Source organism: Xiphophorus couchianus, chromosome 18 (genome assembly GCF_001444195.1).
Source record: "Xiphophorus couchianus chromosome 18, X_couchianus-1.0, whole genome shotgun sequence".
Classification (NCBI taxonomy): domain Eukaryota; kingdom Metazoa; phylum Chordata; class Actinopteri; order Cyprinodontiformes; family Poeciliidae; genus Xiphophorus; species Xiphophorus couchianus.
Window position 1 is genome coordinate 27169936 of NC_040245.1, and position 24655 is coordinate 27194590.

The following is a 24655-nucleotide window of genomic DNA, read 5'->3' on the forward strand; positions in this document are numbered from 1 at the left end:
TCGAGTAGCTTCAGCACCAGCTTGTCTGGGATGACGGTATTAAATGCTGAGCTGAAGTCTACAAATAGCATCCTGACGTAGGTGTTGGGATGCTGCAGATGGGTCAGGGCTGTGTGCAGAGTGATGGAGACAGCATCCTCTGTTGACCGGTTCGCTCTGTAGGCGAACTGAAGGCTGTCCAGGTTTGCGGGGATGAAGTCTCTGATGTACCTCAGAAGAATCCTCTCAAAGCACTTCATGATCACCGGGGTCAGAGCGACGGGCCGGTAATCGTTCAGGCTGGTGATGGACCTCTTCTTCGGTACAGGGATGATGGTGGAAGACTTGAGGCACTCAGGAACCATGGCGAGCTGCAGGGACAGATTGAAAATGTCCAGAAACACTCCTGCCAGCTGGTCGGCGCAGGTTTTCAGCGTCTGGCCTGACACCTTGTCCGGTCCTGGAGCTTTGTGGGTGTTGATCCTCCTCAGGGTGGACGTCACCTGATACTTCTGTAAGACGAGGGGCTGGTGCTGCTCTTCCAGTTGGGGTAGATGTACGGCTTCTCTGCTGCCCGCCGTGTCAAAGCGGGCAAAGAAACTGTTTAAGGTGTCAGGCAGGGTGGGGTCGCGGCTGGTCAGCTGAGTGCTGTGTTTGTAGTCCGTCATGGTTCTAATGCCTCTCCACAAGCTTCGGGGGTTGTTGTTGATGAAATGTTCCTCAATCTGCTGTTTGTACTGGAGCTTGGCCTGCTTAATACCTTTTTTCAGTTCCGACCGGGCCCTGCTATAAGCCAACCTGTCTCCAGACTTGTAGGCAACATCCCGGGCTTTCAGCAGGGCCCGTACTGTGCTGTCCAGCCATGGTTTCTGGTTTGGAAACACTTTTATGGTCTTAACAGGGAGGACAGCGTCGGTGCAGAACTGAACATAGGACAGAACGGACGATGAGTATTCCTCCAGGTCTGCGCCGTCCCTGAACACACTCCAGTCTGTATGCTCAAAGCAGTCCTGAAGTGCAGAGGAGGCCTCCTCAGTCCAGACCTGAACTATTCTGGTGGTCGGCTTAGTTCTGCAGGCCAGAGGCTTGTAGACAGGAATCAGCTCCACTGAGATGTGGTCAGACATGCCCAGATGTGGAGCTGCTACAGCCTTGTAGGCTCCGGGGATATTGCAGTAGACCTGGTCCAAAATGTTATTGTCTCTGGTGGGAAAGTTTATGGATTTGTGGAATTTGGGAAACACAGCCTTCAGTTCCATGTGATTAAAGTCCCCCGCCACAATCACGGCCGCCTCCGGGTTGGAGTTCATCTGCACGATGATCAGGCAGTACAGCTCCTCTAATGCTAGCTTAGCATTAGCCCTCGGTGGTATGTAGACGGCCACGATCACAATGGACGAGAGTTCTCTCACCAACTTGAAGGGTCTGCCTTTCACCGCCAGATATTCCAAGTCAGGAGAGCAGAATGTTCCGACAGAGTGTGTGGCTGTACACCAGGCATTGTGTACATACAATGCCAAACCTCCGCCTCTGCCCTTACCCGAAGCTGCAGTCCGATCCGCCCGGAACAGAGCGCGCCCCGTTATCTCCACCGCTGCGTCCGGGATGTTATCCTCCAGCCAGGTCTCTGTGACAACAGTCACACAGCTGTCCATCCGGCGAGAGATAATCCGGAGTCGCATCTCGTCGATTTTGTTGACGAGGGACCTGGCATTGGCGAGGAAGAGGCTGGGGAGGGCCGGTTTATGAGGGCTAGCTTGTAGCCTAGCCCGCACGCCGGCTCTCTTACCCCTCTTTTGTTTGCGCTGCCTCCTCCGTCGCCTTGGCAGCATGGGGGGAATGATCATAGTCCCAGGTGTTCGTAGCAGCTCTGGAGGAATAAAGTCCAGCTTGGTGGGTGTGTGAAGTCCAAAGTTCAAGTTCAGTCTGGAACTGAACTTGAACAAGACACAAGTTCAGTTCAAGATTCTGTTCTACTCTATTAGAGAAAACGTAGAGCAGAAATGATTGGAGTGACTTCTTAGAGAGGAAGGGGGGCATCCAGGAGTTGTCGTGCTAAGGAACGTTCTGTTTCTGGAGGCGTGCTTTTCCTGCACCACAAAATTGCTCAAACACAGGGTAACAGATGATCGTATAAACACAGTTCATTTATGTTCTGCTCCGCAAACCTTCCACTAGGTTCCTCGCCCCGAGGTTCTCAGTATTGTTTTATTTAAAGGGCACTTCAGCCAGCTCAGGAGTTAGAGCTAAGCTATATTTATGCAAGCGTCTTATTTCTTTTAACTTTAATCATAAAAAAAAAAGTGCAGACATAGGTCATCTCTATCCGAAGCTCACCAAACTACCTTTATTTATTTATCCGTATCTACAGGACTGATGGAGATAAAACAAGTGAGATGAGCTCTTTGCGTCCTTTCTGTTTTTATTCTTTTCCTATGCTCCGTTCTTCTTTTGAGAAAATGTAAATGTGGCCAAAGCGTGAGTTGGTGTTTGCTGCAAAGCTCCAACTCTGTGATAAGTGTCACTTTTTGTGAACTTTATATCGGCTTGAATTCACTAAAAACCTGCATTTGTGCCACAAATACAAAGTTAACATGTGATATTTTCTTAGTCTAAGAGCAAACTGGCAAATACTCTCAGATTTTGGTAACGCAACAAAGCCTCATTGTTCGAAACAAAATACATCTTTTGCTTACCGTTTTGTTTAGCAACGGAAGTCATTTGAACTAATAAACACTCAGAAGATTAAGAATACTTTCAGATGCCTCTCATGTCCACAATATTTCATCTTATTCAATTTCATATATTCTCCTCTTTACCACACTAAAGTAGCGCACAGTTGCAACAGTCATTCCAAAAACTAAAATACACTAAAGATAAATTTTTTCTACAGTCACTGCTTTAATTATGAGAATTAACAGCATTTTTTATTATTATTCTAACCTATTTTTAAGCAATAATGAAATAAAATATGGTCACTAAAGAAAGTTAAATGAAATTAAAATGTTGTTTTTTGTTGTGTTTTTTTTAACACATATTATTACATTGAAATGTGTAAATAATTTTGAAATTATTCGTACAGATCTTGACTGAATGAAGCAATCATGTAATTCAATTGAAAGGTTTCTCCTGACTAGTGCTGCTGACGTTTCGGAGAGGAGTCCCAACCTGAATCTGCTCAGTGAGTCGGGAGGGAGCTAAAAATTTGGGTGACAACAAAGAAGGTCTTCCAACCTCCAAAACTGGAAACATTGCAACAACAACAACAACAAAAAAAATCTGGTCAGCAATTATTGGGTCCTTCATTACTGTAGCAATGATGATTTCCAACTGATTATTAAAAAGCCTTTATGAACTTCTTGTTGAATGAAAACAACTTCAAATCAAAATCTGTCAAGGCTATAACTAATTCTGATTTTAACCGTAGATGAGATCAAACTATTAACTAATCTGGTGCTGTTTACACACGTGATTGGGTTTGCTTCATTAGATAATAGTTTATTGCTACTGATGTGATGTGAGCCTCAGAAGTTTCTATGAAATTAAGCAAATTCTCTGAAAGTTAGTTCAGAAAATTGCCCTTATATTCGTGGCTTCGTTTTAATTTATTTTAATTTTTGAACAACTGTAGACGTTTGTGAACTGAATGAATCAATTAAAACTACTAAGTCATTATTTAAACGACTTAAATAATGACTTATTTAAGTCATTAGCCTACGGTAAGGTTGGTTAGCTAGCATCTAGCTCCCTCTGGTGGTCGCTTACAGATGCTGCACAAAACATTTATTCCCCAGAATTCACAGGATCACTGTAAAACCTTGTTGCTCAGAGGACGTTTTGTTTTATGGACTTCATTTGTTCAATTGTTTGTTAGTATCCCTAGCAAATCAGCCGAATCATATGGCGTTACCTGTAATTGTCTTTTAAACTGAATGATTTGGGACAACAGGCTCAGCAGACAGAATTAGTACAAGAAAGCCTGTGTTCAAATTCTGTGACTTGGATATTTTGGTTAAAATGTTTTTTTCCTTATTCATTGAAGTTGGTTTGAGTATCCACAAATTTTACTCAGGCAAGAGTAGCAATGCTTAATAATATTATTGCATCAACTGCTTATACTTCTCAGTCCAGCTCTCCAAATAAAGGTTGTAAACGATATTAAGAGTAGCATTGTTGTGATGACATACTGATGGGGGAGTGTTGGAAAGACTGTCCCTTTAAGCTTCTTAAAGGGACAGAAGTCAATTTTAAGGAGTCAGCTGGGTCGTCAAATTTGTTTTAGGTTATGTTTGACACACACAGCATATTTATAACAACTGAAGGCAACATAGTTACTATGTACTGTAAAAAAACAAAACATACCACCCCTTTATAATTTATTGCAATAACTATATCAATTCTATAAAATTGAAAAAAGAAAGAAAGAAAGAAGAAAAAAGGAAGAAAAGAAGGTGAGTTATGATTAAGTTTTATATCCACCAGGAGGGAATGGTTCACCGGCGTGACGTCATACGACAGTTTGCACCAGGTTTCATCAGTCGTCGCGTTTTTTCACGTTCACATTCCGCATCTGACCAGAGGAGCTTTCAAGGAATCGTGTACGCTGTTGCAACAGGGCAAAAGAACGTTCCTGGTAGGAGAAGTCACGGGTCATAAACCGAGTCACCTGGCAACAGCTTCTCACAGCTGGCCCACATAAGAGGACCACCTACAACAGCGGAAGACCAGGGAACTAGCGGATGTGCGCTGACTTCTCCGGACGCTCTTCCTTGTCATTTTTTCCTCATAAGGAAGAGAAGCTTAACGAGTCAAAAGTTCTTCTTACTAAAGACGCGCTGAGAGATTGTGACGCTGGTTTTGAACTCAGACATGGACGGAAGCGCTCAGAGGACATCTTTCCCTGCGTGGACCGAGTGTTGGGCAGTAAGACGGATCCGCGCGCTGGTTCCGTTGGGTTTTAAGGGTGAAATTAAAGAGTTGTCCAAGCTGGCCGCACCAGTGGTAAGCATTCTGTGTTGAAATGAGCCGTCACCCCTTTTTTAGAATACATTAACTAAATCACTTTGTAGCCCAGTATAAGTTACTTTTTTTTTTTTTACAAACCTGTGTAATACGCAACCCACGGTTCTTACTCGACCCGACACAGAATTTCATATGGACATCCTCTATGGAGCTACTTCAGATGCAAAAGTGTTTGTGCCTTGTAACTGAGAAATTGAAGTTACTGAGAAAAATTCTTTAGGAGTTTTGTAATTGTAGATTCCCCCACCCGCCATTCTTTCACAAATACAAAACAGCAGCTATAACCATTCACATTTTTCAGCGGAAAACACAAATTATATTGTTTGAGTCACACTTAAGAAAAATCTTACACTTTTTCCCCAAATGATCCAAATGTTGCAAAAATCAATCTGCATTCTTGTGTCAGGAAAAAAAAACAAACTTGCCTATATTTCTTTATCACTCACAGACACAAAACTACTGTTCTACAGGTGACAAAATGTAAAAGTATTACCGTATTTTCCGCACTATGAGGCGCACCTAAAAACCTTCAATTTTCTCAAAAGCCGACAGTGAGCCTTACAATCCGGTACGCCTTATATATGGACCAATATTGAGCCACAACAGGTCTCGCAACTACGGTAAGCAGCCGCCGACTTCATTTCCCCCCATAGAAGAAGAAGCGAGCAGTGGATGCTGGGTTTTGTGTAAAGACCCCAAAATGGCTCCTATTAAGAGACATGCTTACGACGCAGAGTTTAAGCTCAAGGCGATCAGTCACACAGTAGAACATGGGAAGAGAGCAGCAGCGAGAGAATTTAACATGAACAATCAATGGTGCGGAAGTGGAGGAAGCAACAGCTGTTCATTTTGGGAATGAACTGAGTTTTCAGAACGCTGGTTTGTAATCTATTAATAAAGTTTGACTGACCTATCTGACTATTTTGTGGACATTCCCTTTAGCGCAGCTCCATCTAATGGATGCATAACGTAACCCCAGCCTCTACTGAAGCGTCTATTCTATGCGCCTTATAATGCGGTGCGCCTTATATATTGTCAGGTCTAAATACCTATTAAACAATTTTAACAAACACAGGAAAGACAAGAGAGTTAAATTCTTTGTTCTCACGAGGAGAGCAGACAGAGATATGCTTTCAGTTACAAATCTCCAACCGCTCTGAAAAACACATCTCTCGCTCCTCTGTTTTATTGATTTTAGGAACCCTGCCACACGGGGCGCTGCAACTCTAAAAAGGGTGGAGGGGATAATTAAACACATCGTTGCAGCGCTAAATGATAATCACTAACTAAACACATGTTATCTACAATCTAAATCCTTCTTGCTCCAGGCACGGCGTCGAATGGGACACGTTGTATAGCTTCAAAGCAACGAAGAACAAAGCAGAGTTCTTTGCAGGACTGTAAAACTCAGCTGGGAACAACTAACACCTCTATCTCCCAGAGATTCCTGCAGGGTAACAAATGCTAAGAATAGCTGACACCTCTCTCTCACAAAGGAGGCCTTTAGGAAAGAATCAAACTTATTTAACACACAGAAACATCACTTAAAATAGAAGGAAAAGAGTAAAAGCATATAATTTAACATTATCTAAATGTAACTACAAGGCTACATGATACAACGAATATTTAATAATTACTAAAATACAATTTATCCAACATGTATGAAAAAAGTTTTAAAATAGGCCATTCATTGAAGGTGCGCCTTATAATGTGGCGCGGAAATGTAGTGCGGAAAATATGGTACTCTTAATATTTTTGCTCCACTCAGTGCAATACATTTGCAGCAAAACTAATATCTAATAATCTTTCTGTATTAAAATCTGCATACAGATATTTATTTTGTCTTTTTTTTTCTTAACACAGACACAAGTCATTGAATGCAACTACGCAAAACGGCTTATGCGAGTCACTAATCCTGCACAAATACTTTTGCGCCAAAAATACCTCCGTATGTCTGCTCTCTGTGAAAGGTTAAGCAATGTACATGGGTACAATCGAATTCTAAGTATGAACTTATAAAAATGTTTGAGTTGTCTCAGATTTCCGTGTATGTTGACTTTCAGATGTTGGCCCAGTTCATGGGCTATGCTGTGAGTTTTGTCAGTACAGTTTTTTGCGGCCATCTTGGGAAGACAGAGTTGGCAGGAGTGTCTTTGGCCATAGCTGTAAGTAAAAACAACAACTTCCTGTTGAACAAAATATCCGGAACCAATTAAATAGTTCAATCCTTGTTTGTTTGTTTTTTGTTCCTTCCCCAGGTGATTAATGTCACAGGTGTATCCATAGGTTTTGGGTTGGCATCAGCATGTGATACGCTGATATCACAGGTATGAGCATCAACCACTAATAACCAAACACATGTACATGTGCATAGGCCACACTTGTCTATAAGCAGTAGGTACCCACAAGGGAACAAGAGATATATTTACACAGGAATATTTTAACGTTTAATGACATATGAATCGGTAACACAAATATGTACAATAAGTAGGGATGCACCGATCCACACGTTTGACTTCCGATACCGATATCTGATGTTTAGTATCAGGCGATACTGAACCTAATCAGTGCTGAACTGACTTCGAATGTCTCTTCCTTTTTTTTAAAACACAGACATAAATGTACCAAATTACAAATGTATTTGCCAACTCTATGTATTTTTAGACCTATGGGAGCGGTAACCTCCTGAGAGTCGGAGTCATTCTGCAGCGGTCCATCCTCATTCTGTTACTGGCTTGTTTCCCCTGCTGGGCCATTCTCATCAACACGGAGCCCATTCTCTTGGCGTTCAGACAGGAGCCAGAAGTCGCCAGGTCAGCTAGCTGTCTCTTAGCAACCACTCCATCCTCCGCTTCTTGGACTTGCTAAAAATGCTTGCTTTGATTTTGACTGTGAAATCTCTCCATAGTTTGGCTCAGATGTATGTAAAGATCTTCATGCCATCACTTCCAGTGAGTACATTCTACTTTTTGTCATTCCAGGCCTCCAATTTGCTTATTTAAGATATAAAGTCCTACAAGTTTAGTACTGTCACAGTCTGGATGTTGGACAGAAAACAAAAAAATCCGTATAGCACAAAAACTTTGGTCATTTCTTAATTCACACTATGAAGATTCTTTTAGCTGCATTAAATTTCCCCCTAATTTAAGTAAAAATAGATACATATAGATGTAATTGAAAAGCTTTTTTAAAAAAAATATGTCAGTTCAAAATTAAAATATATATCAAATGCTATGACCTACATAATCAGGAAGAAGACTAGTTTCTAACCCTAACCTGACTTAAAAAGCCAACTCCGATTTTGGCCGATGCCATTTTTTTTTGTCTGAAATGTCGCTAAATATATAAGAAAGTCGCTGAATTGGCAGCAGTGGGGCGACTAACTGCAAACATGCAGACATGACATGGCGGGCTGGTCTGTCCGTCAAACCTCTCATGGGAGAGCAGAAGAGGACAGTGGTTCTTTGCTGGGGTAGATGAGATCGCTGAATAAGATTGACTTCACATGTAAGTATTGACCAATCACCGATCTCCCAAAATTAAGGACATTGGCGCCGATATGTCGGCTGGCTGATAAATCAGTGCACCCCTAATCCGTTGACTTGTTTTACATCCATATGTTTGCATATCTTTATCTTCTGTACTCTAGTCTGACCGGGAAACAGAGACTACACAGCCATATAAAGTTATTGATTAACCCTCTACTCATACATGAAATTTGTTTCATAAATGAAACAAACACTGCAAAATCATAAAGCTGAGGTTGTGCTGAAAATAATGATACCAAACGAGGCAAGGTAAATAGATGTTAAGGTGAAAATGTAAGGATAAATTCACACTTCAAACATTTAGAGCCCAGACATTAGAGGGTTAAAGAGTAGTACCCAGTGTTTCCCAACCCTGGTCCTCAAGGCTCACTGCCCTGCATGTTCTAGGTATTTCCTTGCTTCAGTCCAGCTGATTTCAATTGATGGCTGATCAACAGACGTTTGTTGAACTGCAATCAGTTGAATCAGGCACATTAAAGCAGGGAAACCTCTAAAACGTGTAGGACAGTGAGCCTTGAGGACCAGGGTTGGGAAACACTGGTTTACACTGTGGGGCGTAAGCTTCCTCTTCATGTCATGTAAAGTTCATACGCTAATGTTCACATTTGTTCTCTCATTGCTATAACCCACATTAGTAAGCTACTTTAATAGAGCAGTATTATGTACAATCAACTTTTTTAGCTTTACATTATATTATAATGTTATTCCTTCATTAAAAACATAACTGGAGTGTTGCCTTGATTCTTTCATGCTTGTTTGAGAAATCCTTTAATCTCCCATGGCAACCATTCAGCGGTATAAAACGCCTGGGTGGACCTAGCCCCGCCTTGGAGGTGCATCTTTCAAGCTTCCTCCTCACCGAGCATCCCTCTCCTCTGACTCCCCCACTCGGCTCCTTCAGACTAGCCAACAGCAATTAGCAAACATCTGGTGAAACTGCACATCTGCTGAGCTCATTATACGAGCTACTTCTCAGTGTAATGCTGGTAAAAAAAAAAAAAGTTGTTAAAGGGTTAATAGAGGAGCCATGTTGTGATGACTTCCTGAAGACAGAGTGGGAGGTTTTAAAGAGACAGAGGCCCAAATTGCAAGGCGTTAAATGACAAAGTCAAAAATCTTTTATATATATGTTTGATATATACAGCATTTTTATAACAACTGAAGCTAACATAGTTAGCAAATACAGTATTATGTATTTTGTATTATGCACAAAATACATAATACTGCCCCTTTAAAACATTATGGGGGGAAAAGTGCCAAGGAGAAAATCAATCAGTCATGTCTATTACCATCATTCACATGTTATAAGAACTACAACATGAGACACTAAAAACTGCCAGACAACAGACAGACAGACAGAGCAACAATTGCACAGCAAGGACAAAAGATGATAACATTAGGGAAGACAGTCTGACTCCTTTTGCAGGTGCTGAACAACATCCAGGAATGTAAACCTCAGCATGTCAGCTCAGACAAATTCATTCTGTGAAAGTCCACAAGCAGTAAAATAAAGACATAACACAAGAATCCGATTAATAAAGTCAGAAGACATTATTATCCTGCAATAAAATTGTTTGCACCATAAAAGCAAAACCTGTTGTTGATGCTGATTAAAGAGATCTTTTAAAATTATGCCAACAACTTCAGTAAATCTCTTCTTTTTGTCATATTACAGGCTACTTTCATGTTTTCCTTAGAATCACGATATCTCCAGAACCAGGTAGGTCCACCATTTTAACCCTACATAAACTGAAATATAGCACGTAGATCTGGTGCAGTTGAACACTATAGTGATTCGCTTCCCGTTTCCTAAAAGATTAGATGTGCAAAATGTGTGATATTAATTTATTATGTCAGATTTAAAGGGGTTTTGTCAACTATGAATTCAAATAGCAAAGAGGTCAGAGCGCCTTAGATGAGTATGGTACATGAAATGAAAATAGAAAAGAAAAGAGAACAAAAAGTGATTCTGTCCAACAATTTTTATGTCTGCTGGATTGCAGGTGGTGGGTGGAGTCTATACGATTGAATTTTTTTAAAATCAAATTATGTCCGTTCCTTGTTGGAGACAAGTCACTTTGAATGTGCTAAGTTGCTAATGAAAAACATGGCACTTTCATTTCAGGGCATCATCTGGCCGCAGGTCATCACAGGGCTAATTGTCAATCTGCTCAATGCCCTCGTTAACTACATTGTGCTCTTCGTATTGAAAATGGGAGTAGCGTGAGTCTCTCACACATTTATTATTGTATTTTACACAAATGCATACACATATACATATTAAACATGGGCATATTTATATGATCTTCAGGGGCTCTGCTGTTGCCAACACTTTGTCTGAGTTTGCCTTGGCTGGATTCCTTTATGCTTACATCATGTGGAAAGGTCTTCACAAGACAACCTGGGCAGGTGACTAAATAATTATATTGTGATTTAATGGTGAATAGCAAGACCCAAATGACAGGAGGGGAAAAGCAGCAAATAAACTATTTTACTTGAAAAGGGAATTCAAATACGGGGGAAACCAAAATTACATATCACAAGAGGACCATAAGAAACTGACTGGTGAGACCCAGGATGAGCTGACCAACAGAGACATTTAAGCTGGAGAGTTAATTACAGAACAAGGAGCCATTGATTGATTAGAACCGGGAAAACTGTGAGGGAAGGCGATTAACTGAAGTCGAACTGAAGATCTGGATGAATGGCTGACAGAAGCTGCATTTTCATTACAAATGTGCGCGCATCTTTGTCAATATTCTGTTCATGTAAAAAAACAAAACAAAAAAACACCATTTTGCAATTGCAATGTTTCCACCAAACAAGAAATAAAATTAAAATTACACGTGAATAAGGCTGTGAACATGATAAGTGATTAAAACTCATGGTGGTGACGGATGTAAACAGGCTAGCTAAACAACTAAACAGATACTTAAACAGCTAGCGCTCATCATCTGTCAGTCATCAGCAGTTGGCGTCTCATTCAGGCATTGGAGCAACAAACCCCTTATACTTGGGAGCGTCTCTGTGTGCGGTGTTTTGGGGAGTTGTAGTCTGCCAATTTACAGAAGCGCTATGGACTCAATATGTTTGAATGACACAACTTTTTATGAACTGTGTGATGCTCTGGTGGAGCCAGCTGAACATTGTCCAAAAAAACTAAACTTCATCCTCCTAGTACTTCCTGTTGTCATCTTTGCCATCATATTTGCCAGTTGTGACATCCGGCTGTTGATCACGTGACTCGTGTGATGCGAAAAAAAGTGTTTCCATCGCAGTTTCTCCGAACACATCTAGCTGTGGGTTCAATTGTGTCTTCCTCCGGTCAGATGTTACCTACTGAAATGCGTACCAGTGTGTGAATGTGGCTCTAGTCCAAAGTGCTTTGAGTGATCAGTATAGAATACATAACACCTAAGGGTCATGCCAATCTTATCTGTTAATAAATGAGCCTAAATTTGTAACATGAATACGTTTTATTCATATAATCTCTGTGAGCTGAAGAGTTTGAATAAGTTTTTGTACAAAACTAACCATGTATAATATGCATTTAACTTCCTTTCATTTAACTTCCTTTCATTTAACTTCCTTTCTACTGTCGTATCTAGGCTGGTCCAAAGAATGCCTCGTTGACTGGAAATCTTATATCCAATTGGCTGTTCCTGGAATGGTCATGATGTGTGTAGAGTGGTGGACATATGAGATTGGAGGTTTTCTGGCAGGTAATACCCTATCCCAAATTACAAATGTGAAGATGTTTTGCTTTCTAAACCAACTTTGAAATCTAATACCTGTATCGGTTTGAAAGGTCTGATAAGTGAGGTTGAGCTTGGAACGCAGTCGGTCGTATACCAGCTGGCAAATATTGCCTACATGGTGAGCTTTTTGAAGCTAGCAGTGAAGAAGAAAAGGTTTTCAAATTGGTAACGTTTTTATGTTTTGGTAGTTCCCGTTGGGTTTCAGCGTTGCAGGCAACGTGAGAGTCGGAAACGCTTTGGGAGCCGGAGAAACGGAGCAGGCCAAGCTGTCTGCGAAAGCAACAATGTTCTGTGGAGGTCAGTGAGCACTTATATATTATACGCATTTAGACTTTTTAAAAAACTTTTTGAGACACTTAAAAGTGATCCGACCATCTGTAGTAAAAAAGCTCATATAAAATGTATTTATATGAGCTATTTACTGCAAAAACACAAAATAATGGCAAGTATTTTGGTCTAGTTTCTAGTGTAAATATCACAATGTGGTTGAAATAAGGTTAAATTACATTTTGGTCACACACCCCCCCACCCCCCAATTTAACATTTACTCTCACATGTGGAAATGGGTGCAAACAGATGTGCAATTATACAACTGTAGATCTTTGAAAAGGATTAGTTGAGCCTCCTGCACAACCAAGCAGAATACAGAAAGGGGTTGTGAATGGTAAGCCAGCAATAAAAATGAAACACTTGTCTTTTCTAGCATCCATTGTATGGTACATACAGCGCTAAAACCAGCTCACCAAATGCGCTGGAGCTCCGCTTGGGTTGCTAGGAGAAGGACTGGGCTCGGCTGGGGTTGCTAGGTAACAGTCAATTTAATTTAACAGCCGGGAGGTTTTGAGACAGCTCATTTTCTAGACACAAAAAACGCAACTTTCATCAAAAAACAGCTTTTTGATTTTTCATAGTTCTTGGACTACTTTCTAGAATCAGTAGAAATCCAAATGGAAGATTAAAAAGTGTAAAATCTCTGAATTTGGCATAATATGTCCCCCATTTGAGCAAAACTTATTATGGAATTCATTCAGTCACATGATGAGTCTTTGTAAATCCCTGACCACAAATGTATGTGACAGGATTTGAACAGAGGAGCTTGGAACCTTTAACGTAATATGTAACAACAAATATGATTTAAAAAAGTAAAAGTTCTTCTTTTCCCACAATCTATATATGTTCTTTAGCAGCATCATAGTAAGTGTGTGATGTTAGCCCACTTGGCATGTTGCTCTTTACAACAGGGTCGGTGTCTGTTTGCTTGGCAGTCCTCATCGGGAGTCTGAAGAATCATATCTCTTACATCTTTACATATGATGAGTAAGTAAATGTTTAACATTAACCCAACTGCAGTCAGTCCTGTTTGTGAAAGGCGAAGTCACACGCTCAAGTACTGAAGAGATGACTCATATTTTAAATGGCCTTTGAGCGTTACAGTAGGCCTTATCTAATCGTAAACTTGTGAAGCTGGCTGACATATTGTGCAAAATAATAACTTGGTCCAAAGGTTTGTAATTTGTAATCTGGTGCTCTACACCGAAAAACAGCCACATGTGTCAATGAGATTAAGAAGAATAGCTTTTCTATCTTTATAAATATCACAATAGTAGGATAGTGATGTTATACTATATATATTTTTGTTTCAGGCAGATTAGGGAAAGGGTGGCAGAAATTATGTCATTTTACGCTCCATTTGTCATCCTGGATGCCATGTCTGTAAGTATCTTTGTCATTTCCTACTAAAAATGTTTAAAAGATTACAAAAGTATATTCAAAGTAAAGTAGATCTAAAAAATGCACATACCCCTGAACCGTACCACTGTAAATGACTGAAAAACATTTTAGACCTTTTAATGTACAGTGTATGTGTTCAATTGAAAAACAAATCTGTTTACGTGAAAGGGTAAAAAAAAATAAAAAATTCTAAGATGACTTGTTTGCGTAAGTGTGCACACATTTTATCCCACCAAGACAAATGTCTGAGACTAATGTCTTTTCTCAGATGTGCGTTGCAGCTCAAACCACAGTTTGCAAAAATGGTTATAAATGGTCGAAAATATCTCACTGCGTAAAAGCATCAATCAGGAGAGCGTTACAAAAGAATTAACAGCATTTCAGTGCGAGGTGAGAACAGTGATCAGTGACAGAACGATGTCGATGATGCTGACATAGCAAAAACAGGCACAGATAAAATATAAAAACGTTTTGGCGAATCGTCCAACAGGAACACCGAAGAAGCTGTAGGACTTTTTGGCAAGCTCTGGTTGTGTTCCTTTTAGAGTAAGCGTTCCCTTTGCTCTCCAGGTGTATTTTTTTTGCTTTATTTCACCCTAATCAGTCTAAATTTTTACATCAGGAGAACCTTCCACTTTTAGAGGGGTGTGTAACTTCACTTGTTGTGAAGTCTAATCTTTTCTTTTACACTTCACACGACCAGGCTGCCTCTGGTGGGATCATCAGAGGAGCGGGTAAACAGAGAGTTGGGGCTATTTGCTACTTCTTGGGATTTTATGGCATCGGATTTCCTATTGGAATCCCCCTGATGTTTGTTGCCAAACAAGGAATAAAGGGTGAGATTTAAAGTTAAAACGTATCTCGAAACAGTGAAATTCTAAGTCTTTGGCTCGATTTTAAAATTGATCTGACGTGATGTATAATATCTTTCTTTACCAAGGTCTATGGACTGGCCTGTTTACCTGTGTATCACTGCAATCCACATTCCTCATTTTCTATCTGCTCAGGATGAACTGGAAGACAGCCACAGCAGAGGTTTGCATTTCAAGTTAAATGTTGCTTATTCTAAAACACCGAAGATTTTTTTTTTTCTTCAGTAACAGAGATTTAAACATGATTTTATCTTTCAGGCTCGGATCAGAGCAGGTGTGATTGGCTGTTCTTCAGACACAAGTAAGAAAGAGATGCTTTGCTACTTTTCTCCATTCATGTAGAGGATTTTTATCAATGTGGACCAACATGAGACTGTCAACACGATGCAGTCATGACTAACACATACATTTATTAACAAAAGACAACAGATTATTTGTCATTAACAATCAGCTACAACAGCCCAAAGAAGGTTGTAGAATCAGTGTCTTCCCTATAACCTTAACCCAAAATCACCCGACACCAACAACAAACAAACGGGGGGAAAAAAACTTAAACAAGACCAACAATCAGTATTATCAGGAAGCTTGAAAAGAAGAGAGCAATAGTTCTCCTTTTTCTTTGGTTTTGATCATGAGGTCTGACCAGGGTCACCTAAAGGAGAAAACAGACAATGTGATACGTGATCACCATCAGAGGGAAACATTGTTTACCTTGAGAAATGATTATTCATTGGATATCATCCACTGTGTGTGCATGGGTGAAACCAAGACAGAGGGAAACGAGTTTAAATGTAAGTTTTAGTCACAGGAAAGTTGTCAGACGCTTCATAGGCATCGTCTCAATAACGGTTTAGTTCATATAAATGTCTCATTTTCTGCAAATGTTATGATTTTCACTTACAGATGAGAAGAAGTCAGCACATAATGTTCCATAAAACTTTCACTTCCCTAATGTTTAACACAATTTGCTGTGTTAAACATTTTGCTAAGTCATCCTTATAATAGCCTATAAAGCCAGACATCCCTAAAGACACGCTGCAGGGCTCCAATATTCTTCCAGTCCAGAAAGGTTATAAAAGTGTAAGAGGGGTAGAATTTAGTAGATAAGCCAGGTTTTCAGAAACAATTCCTAATATCTGGGAAGTAACCTCTAAGTTCAAAAAGTATAATTAAAGATCCAGAAAGTACAATTCCAGTTCAAGAAAAAAACCTCAACGCTTTAAATTCTGGGAAAGTACAAACTGCAACGTGAATAACTACCAATGTTTACTGCACAAACTTTTGCAACAAGGCAGCCAGAAGGTACTTTCCCCAGTTGACTTTCCCAAAATAAGCAGCAGCTCTTCCCATGGTAAAAATGGTAAAAGGCCTGTACTTGTATACAAGTCCAGAAGACCCCAAAGCGCTTCACACTACATTCAGTCATTCACCCAGCCGTCACCACATGTATCTCATAGCAAATCAAAAGAATTGTTCTTTCCCTCAGCTCCTTCTCAAGCATGTTGACCAACAGTGTAAACAAGCTCAAACCCAATGCTTCTACTGACAATACCCAGGCAAGCAGCTCAGCCAAACGTCTTGCTCTCTCTGTGGGCAAAGATATGGTCTTTTGTTCCCTAACCTGGGGGGAAACTACGTGGCTTTTCCTACATGTAATTTTCCACAACCATTGGAGTCACGTTGTCGAGGTCTCTGGGTGACGCTTAACAGTGGACTCCTTCTGTCTGTTTAGTCCTCATTAGCTGGTCCCTTCTGTTTTAATGAAGCTTCAGACAAGCTAACAGTTACACATCATGTTCCAAAGGAGCCTAAATGTGTGCCTTTCACATTTGCATGAACAGGTGCCCAATCAGAAGACGCAGAGCATTCGCTAAGCGTGACGGACGCCATGGATCTCGTTGACACAGAAGAGGTTTCGCTGGAAGTCCAGCCCTCCTTCAGGAGCCTGGTCCTGCGAAGAGGTTTAGCTCTGGCTGGCATGCTATTGGTCCTGGCTACTGGAATCACCATAAACCTGCTGGTCACGAACTTGGTTACTTGACTATGAGTAAACTGTCATCGCAGTGAGCGAGCAAACTTCTTTGCCTCGACCGCAAAGCAAACTCAGTCTACGTTTGCGACTCAGGATGCAGCGGGACAGGGAAAAGGCGTAAGATGATCAGCAGGAAGCAAAGAGAAAACAGAAAGAGCAAAATTAGCATGAATATGATTTTAAAGCGAGATTGTTTTCTGGAATGACGAGAGTTATCTCTAATTAGTATCTGGATTGTTACAGTCCCGTACTGTTAGAGAGAGCTGAGTCAAACTGAAGACAGTTCAACAACATCAGCTCCGACTCACTTTGACTGTCCATTAGGGACCAGCACAGTGGAGTAAATTGGATCAGGAGGATGCGTTGCATTGATCCGACTTGCCGCGGTGCGGTTGCCCTCTGCAGACCGGAACTCTGGCAAAGGAACAAGGAAGTGCGCGACTGCTCCGACAGCTAGCAGAGCCACCGCAGCTAACACGGCGAGGCCTCTGCGGACGATCAGCTGGGTGGTGGAGAGGTGGCCGCCTGTCCGTCCGACCTCGCGGCCACCTGGCCTTCCAGCATGGCCGTCCTGATCCTCTGTACTAACGCATATGTATCCATCTGCTGACTGTGAAAAAGAATACCATCACGCATCTGTTAATTTTCTTCTGCTAAAGACCAAAATATGGATGTTAATTTATTACAAAGAAATTAAACTGATGATAAAAATGTTTGACATTTCAGAGTGCGCTTACTTTTTCATTGTAGGCCGTCTGACCTGCAGCAGTTCCCTCAGCGTCTGTGAGCCCAGAGGTGCTTATTAATGTCATGTTGGTGGTTTTCTGAGCTCGTTTCACAGCCTTTAAGAGAAGTACAGAACGTCAGAACGTTTCTACGCTGAAGCATAAAGGATCACATTCTGTCTGAGGTTTTATATAGAATAGAATAGAATAGAAGTACTTTATTCATCCCAGCAGGGAAATTACTTCGCAGTTACAGCATAGAGACAAGACACAATAACAACTACCACTGAGTAGTAGTTGTAGATAAAATAAAAAATAAAATATAAAATGCTATAAATTGTAAAATATAAAATGCTGTTAATATAAAAAGCAACTTAAGAGCAGTCCTTGCAAAGATTCAAAAAATGCAGATATGTATATGTAAATATATGTACAGCAAGTGTGCCATAGTGCAGTTGTGCAAAATTGGACTGATTAGTGCAGAACAATGATTTAGCTTTTATTGTACAGTGAGATGGCATGTGGCAGGAAGGATTTCCTGTATCTGTCTCTATGACAGCGGAGCTGGAGCAGCCTATGTGAGAAGGTGCTCCGCTGTCTGTCCACTATGTGGTGGAGAAGGTGCTGATTATTGTGCATAATAGACAGTGTCCATAATAGATCACAATTTATGTGATCCTTGAAAGATTATTTTCACCCCATGAACTTTGTTTTGCATTTTGTCACACTGCAACCACAAACATCCACGTCCTTTATTGGGAAGTAGGAACAGAAATGTGCTACACTGAGAAGGGATCATGGTTTTCCTGTTTTGGGGGGATTTTTTTGTACAAATATAAAAACTTGAAAAGTGTAGCAGGTATTTCTAGTGAGCACACCTGAGTAAAAACATTGTACACCACCCCATTACTGTAATTACATGTGCTTTTCGAGTGAGGCTCTACTTGGAGATTGAAAGTTTCGAACATTTCTGCAAAGAGTTCAGCTCCAGTGGATGGAAAGCCTTTGTGAACAGATATTTTCAAAACTTTGTCACCATTTCCAAATTTGATTTAGGTTTGGACTCTAACAGAAGCATTCATAGCTAAAAGTAAGAACTATTTTCTGCCGTGACTGCAGTTTATTTAGCCTCCTGTACAAACAAAACAAAACTCCTTGAATTTTGCAGTCTGTGGCAGTAGAGCATCTTCACATTCATTCTCTGAAAATCCATACTTTAAAATAACTCATGATCATACTTCCTTCTTTTGATTTATTTTCTGTAGGCCAGTCTCAACATAGCTTTAAGTACTAAAAATCTATCCATGTAGTCGCTGGCATAGGCTTGGTGTAGTTGGTTACATGTTTGCTGTTGCTGTTCTTATTTGATGATGTTCCTAATGTTCTCAGGAAATTAGTCAATCCACCTTCCCAGACGCTCTTCCCAGCTGTTGATTTTGCCACTAACAACATATAACCCTCCTTGTTTAAGTTGAAGTTCAATAAAACACTTAAAAATCTGTAGGTGCAATGTGACGCGATGTGCTGTTTACCATACCTCCTCTGTCACTTTCTCCCAGTTCAGTCTGAAGATAACTATTATGTAGAAAGTTGATTGCAAAATGACACAAACCAGTAGTCCCAGCCAAAATCCTGTGAGGAAAAGAACAAGTTGGGTGAGTTCAAAATGGCTTCTTTCTCATAAAATTTTTTTTAAAAAATCATAATAAGAAATCTACAAACAAGTACCAGAGTTTAAATACCTAAAACTCTCAGTTTTGCAACAAACATGAAAGTGACACTCAGTGTAAGGCCTATGCAGTAGTATCCCACGAAGTTAGCCACAGCAGGTATCTTCTGCTTGCCTGTGCCCAAGAAGATGCCAGTGCAAACCCCCTGCAGCCATGAAACGTATGTCAGTCTGCATGCAGCTTCACTTTCTGACAGCCTCAGGCTGGACAAATGTTTAAGAGTAAAAAAGAAGAACAGCATTAGGACTCACCACAAGTCCATCAAAGAACTGAAGGAAACAGTAGGCATTCAGCAAATGAGAGACCAAACCTATGATCTTCCTGAAAGTAAGATTTAGCCATTTGAGTATGTAACAGTGTTTTAAACGGAGTATTACTGTTACTGGAAAGTAAGTGGACCTGAGTGAAGGTGTGAAGTTTGACACAAAATCGGTGTCAAATTTTTGTGCAGCAAATTTGGCGGCAAATTCACAAAATCTGACACCAATGATCATGCTGCAAGAAATGTTTTCGTTTGTGCCGCTGTCATTTTAAAGATATTCATAAATCTTTCCAGAGGTTGTCACCGCATTTACAAAATCAAGCAAATTTGTTTGATTTTGCCACTAATAAATATGTTATTAGTGGTGCTACAAAGATTTTAGCACAATTAATAAAAAAAAATTTTTATCTTAAAAATCATAATGCCACAAATGATTTTTGCTGCCCAAACACAAAACTGTAACACAGTTGCTTGCCTTGACCCTGTTTGACCTTTGATGACCTCTGGAAACATTTATCACCATCTTTAAATTGACAGCGACACAAACAAGAAATTTTAAAAGCACAAACATTCCAATTAAAATTAAATCTGGTGTCGTTAAGTGACACCAAAGTTGAGGAATCGTCCAGCTTCACTTAACGACACCAAATTTCATTGGGTGTCAAAGTTTGGAGGGTCGGGGGAGTTACTAGAGCTGTCCAGACTCACTGGTCAGACGTGAAGATGAAGCCGATCACCGTTTTGGAGCACCCAAGCACAACTCCTTCCACAACCGCAAAAGTAGCTGCACGACAAGAGTTGAGGAATCGAACAAGCGACACTTGCGAGAATTGAAAAAGCTGCGATAGAAACGTTTTTACTGACCTGCGAGACAGAAGGACACCTTGCTGGTCAGAAGGGCCCTGGCGCGGTCCCCTGCGCCGAGAGCATTCCCCACTCTAGCACACGTCGCTGCTTGAAGACCGAGTGGAAACTGCGTGTTCAGGAATACCAACATAAAGTGTGTAAAAGAGTTTGAGTTGATAACTGTTGAAAAACGAGTCCGCTCTGCTCTGAGGTCCAGTCGGTCCTACCATGTAGGTGAGGAAAGCGATCATTATCACAGCATGCTGGGCCGCCAGCTCGTCCTCACTCAACATTCCTGATTGTTACAAACAAATAGAAATGTTCCATGTTTTTTTTTAATCGTTATCATTATATATGATGTGAGTTTATGCGGCATCTATATTACCTGCAAAGAAGCCACCAAGTTCATAAACCCACCACTCAAAACACTTCATCAAGGTACTGGGGAGAGCCAGTTTCATGTAGGAGCCCCACTCCTGTAGTGATTCCACAGACCAGCCTGCAGGGGGCGACACAAACCCATTTGTGTCTGGAAAAATTTGTTGAAAATCTCAAAACATTTCGACCACTGTTAGAGATACTGTCCCTCACCTTCCCAGGTTTTTACATGCAGCCTCTTCCACCGGATATAAGCGAACAGAAAAGAACAGATGTATATCTGAGACAGAGTGTTTGCCACAGCAGAGCCACTGCAACACACACACACACACACACACACACACAAGCAGCAGCGAGATAATGAAAGTGAGCGTTATTGTTCTGTTCACATTTGTCTGGAAATGCGTGTGCATGCTGACCTGACTCCCAGGTTCAGCCAGTAAAGCAAGAGATAGTTTGTGGCGACATTTGCTACGTTTGCCACGGCAGCCGTGTAGAGCTGTGGCAGGATTATACCCTAAGTATGCAAACAGAAAAAAATAAAATAAAATCAGCATGAATTCAACAAGATTCGCAACATTTCAATAAGCATTGTTTGCATTAAACCTCTGGACACACCTGGTTCTGCAGGTAAGACACCTGAAGGTTGTGTAGAAACATTGCCTAAAAAGAAAGACACTTTATTTTTCCTGTTAATATTACTTTATGACACAGACACTGGTAAAAAAAAATTTTTTTTTAAATCATTGATGAAAGCTTGTGTTTGTTAGAATAAATGTGTGACTCACTGGCACAGCGGGGAGAAAGGCTGTTATATACAGCTGAGCAATTCTGTCAACAGATTCAACAGGGTTAGCTTAGGAAGCAGCTGGTTTTTATTCAGCTGAAAAGTCTTTTTTTTATCCCCACTATATTGTTTAAAAATGTTCTCAAATTTAAAGAAAATATCATTTCATAAACAGGGTACAATTTTACACAGAAATAGCTTCTCTATCAAATAACTTGATAGAGAAGTTGAGCAAATTCCATGTGAATGTGCCGAAACTCTTGCTTATAATCCCAGTTTTAAAATTGAAAAGCGCTGATGTTCACGTTTTAAAGAAAATAATATGTATATTTTGTCATAGAGAGAAAAAAACACCCTCGTGCCTTTCAGAAATTAAAAGTTACTTTGTTGTTTACGAAAAATGTTTCTGTAACTTGGAGGTAATTTATTTGAACCGACAGGTCACGTTTTGGGAACAAAATGAGTTCTTCTCCAACTCTAAAGTAACACAAAACTCAGAAAGTACCCATTCATTTCTATGAAGTGAGCTGTAAGCTCCAGGAAACTATAATAACTAAATGCGGTACCAGGACATTAACGTGTTCATTTCAATACATTTATTACATCGATTTTGACCAATTAAAAACCGGAATGCAATTAAACGCATCCTTTCATTCTGGGCGGAACCGTTGTGTTCGTGCGTTTCGGGTACACCCGTAAATCTGGCGCACGACTGACATCCTTTATCGACAGCATTGGACGACGAAGGCGCTTCTCTACTCTTGGCCCGCAGAGGGTTGATGTTTTGCTTTATAAAACAGTCTGATGCAACATGTTTATTACAGTGAGGTACCTGGCCACCTCGGGGTCCTGCCCCACACACAGCAGGATGGGCTGCGCATTGATGAGCAGCCCCCAGCAGGGCAGACAGAACAGCAGCAGGATGATGACGCTCCTCTGAAGGATCACGCCCACCTGCAGCAGGTTCCTGCCCCCAAACGTCTGTCAAACATCACACACGTTTTAAACTCCAGACCTCAAAGAAGCTCTGATGAAACCGTCACTTGACGAAATGGCTTCCAGACCTGAGATATGAGAGTGTCACACGCCAGTCCCAGACCATAGCCTGTGGCTGCAGTGGTAATATTAATGGTCTGAAAGGAATCCACACTGTTTTAAGCGACATTCCTTTCACTTATTAAAAGCAAAGGCATGAGGCAATATCTTTAAAAACAACCGTCATTTCTGTCCACTTGTTGTTAGGATATTATTTGACAAAATCTTACATCTGCTGCAAATATTTCAGTACAGTTGAAATAAAACAAAACAAGTAACATTTTTAGCAAGAGATAGAAGCTTGTTTTAAGTCAATAACTCCTCAACATTCATGAACAAGTGCTAGTTCCACTAGCAGATTGTTTCACTTATAATAAACAATTTTCCCCAAGTTGTAAGTGTAAATCATCTGCCAGTAGAATTAGCACTTTTACAACGATAGAAAGGAATATTTGACTCTGAACATGCCCCTATATCTTGCTGAAAAGTTACTGAAAAATTTGTAAGTGTATCAAGATATTTGCACTAGAAAATGTAGACCAAAAAATACTATAATCATGTATAATCATGTGTCATTTTTCCTCAAATCAGCCTCCATGAGTGTGATCACTTACAGCAGAAGCCAACCCGTAGCCGGCCATCACGTCGTTTCCTAGACGCCCACAGAACATTGTGACCACAAAAGGCAGGAGGTAACTGAGGATTCGAGACAGCAGCTGGAAAGGAAAATGCTAACATCAAAGGTGAAGCAGCCACCAGCTGACACATGATATTACAGTAAGCACAAGATGCAATTAATTATTGTTAACAGCTTTGGATTTGATAAATGAGCTTTGACAATTTGACATTTTTTTCCCTTCCTCCAGCAGCCAGAGACTAAATTCTGCCAGATACAGTCTCGCCTGTAAGGCTTGCACCTCTTCGGTCTTTCTTTGGCCGAGAACGTCGATGGTCTGGTGTAACCTATGCGGTCAGAACGGGGCATGCAGGCAGTGCAGGTCCTTACCAGAGGCCCCGTCATCCTCAGGATGTGGTACAGTTCCTCCCTGTGGGGCGAGGGAACCCTGCGGCGCAGCCAGCTACAGCAGAAAAGCCTGTCGCTGGACGCTTCCATGTCTCAAGTGTGCGTCCCTCCAGCGCGGCTCCTTGTTTTTCCTCCAACATGCGTGTCTTTGTTGTGTTCTGGATGCCGCCGAGGATGGAAATCTTGCTGTGATCGCAGCTTCCCTGGAGGTAGGCCAGAGCCGGCTGAAACAACAGAGATTGAACAACAAAGACGAGAAAACTCTCTGTAATCACAGTTGAAAGTGGGAGGGAATGTTCAGATCTAGGTAATGAAACATGTAAGGGACAATGAACTTGCTCTGGTGAGGGGAGGGGGATTTCTAGCAGGAATCTGATTTTTATCACTTCATTCGAAGGTTGTCTCCTTTTCTAATCAGTGCAGCAGCGACAGAATTAATGAGTCTTGATGCCACATTCAGGAATTAGATGAAATGCCCCTCTTAAAGCATTCTTTCAATTATAAAGGAAGATGGGAAAGACAAGAAAACACGCTTTTAAAGTAAGGCAGATGAGTGTTGATCTCTATGTGTGAGGATTTTGCTAGAATAATACAGATACATAAACTTGCCCGCATCTGCAGTCAGAACTTTCTTCACAAAGTTCAGAATAATTTTAATTGTGACAAACGAGGTTAAAAGAAGACATTTACTCACCAAATGCCGTCAGCTAACTGCTGGGGAACTGGAGCAAAGAGCGATATGTTAGCATCTTAAAGTGTGTGACTTTTAAAAACAGCAGGCAGATCATTTGATTGACAGCGCTAAGACCCGCCTCCTGGCTCTGATTGGTTGTTCCAGACCGAGCTGCAGTAGGACCACAAGAAGGCGGCAGAGGAGATCCATGTCTTCACAGATTATCTGTCTCATACTGTACTGTCATGTCATG

At 40.8% G+C, this 24655-nt stretch overlaps 2 protein-coding genes across 2 annotated transcripts; one reads left to right on the forward strand and one right to left on the reverse strand.

Annotated features, from left to right (window-relative positions):
- Positions 1 to 4543: 4543 nt before the first annotated feature.
- slc47a3 (solute carrier family 47 member 3) lies at positions 4544 to 17250 on the forward strand. The gene is made up of 17 exons (XM_027999033.1): positions 4544 to 4980; positions 7065 to 7166; positions 7260 to 7328; positions 7666 to 7814; positions 7910 to 7952; positions 10225 to 10269; positions 10675 to 10772; positions 10861 to 10958; positions 12158 to 12271; positions 12358 to 12425; positions 12496 to 12604; positions 13549 to 13624; positions 13951 to 14020; positions 14742 to 14874; positions 14979 to 15073; positions 15169 to 15211; positions 16752 to 17250. The coding sequence occupies exons 1-17, from the start codon at positions 4849 to 4851 to the stop codon at positions 16949 to 16951; spliced, it is 1644 nt and encodes a 547-aa protein (XP_027854834.1). The 5' UTR covers positions 4544 to 4848; the 3' UTR covers positions 16952 to 17250.
- Positions 15298 to 24655, reverse strand: LOC114133272 (multidrug and toxin extrusion protein 1-like). The gene is made up of 19 exons (XM_027999031.1): positions 24424 to 24655; positions 23712 to 23953; positions 23320 to 23421; positions 22735 to 22803; positions 22503 to 22651; positions 21672 to 21714; positions 21502 to 21546; positions 21303 to 21400; positions 21097 to 21194; positions 20891 to 21004; positions 20733 to 20800; positions 20524 to 20632; positions 20368 to 20443; positions 19649 to 19718; positions 19410 to 19542; positions 19205 to 19299; positions 17680 to 17784; positions 17251 to 17552; positions 15298 to 15562 (listed from the first exon to the last, which is right to left on the reverse strand). The coding sequence occupies exons 2-19, from the start codon at positions 23817 to 23819 to the stop codon at positions 15559 to 15561; spliced, it is 1788 nt and encodes a 595-aa protein (XP_027854832.1). The 5' UTR covers positions 23820 to 23953; positions 24424 to 24655; the 3' UTR covers positions 15298 to 15558.

Coding starts and splice junctions, on each gene's coding strand:
- slc47a3 (XM_027999033.1), top strand. CDS start 4,849: ATGGACGGAAGCGCTCAGAGGACATCTTTCCCTGCGTGGACCGAGTGT. Junction 7,815..7,909: donor CAGGAGCCAGAAGTCGCCAG/GTCAGCTAGCTG, acceptor ATCTCTCCATAG/TTTGGCTCAGATGTATGTAA. Junction 10,270..10,674: donor CACGATATCTCCAGAACCAG/GTAGGTCCACCA, acceptor CTTTCATTTCAG/GGCATCATCTGGCCGCAGGT.
- LOC114133272 (XM_027999031.1), bottom strand. CDS start 23,819: ATGGAAGCGTCCAGCGACAGGCTTTTCTGCTGTAGCTGGCTGCGCCGC. Junction 23,422..23,711: donor TGAGGATGACGGGGCCTCTG/GTAAGGACCTGC, acceptor TTTCCTTTCCAG/CTGCTGTCTCGAATCCTCAG. Junction 19,719..20,367: donor TTCATCTTCACGTCTGACCA/GTGAGTCTGGAC, acceptor TCTTACTTTCAG/GAAGATCATAGGTTTGGTCT.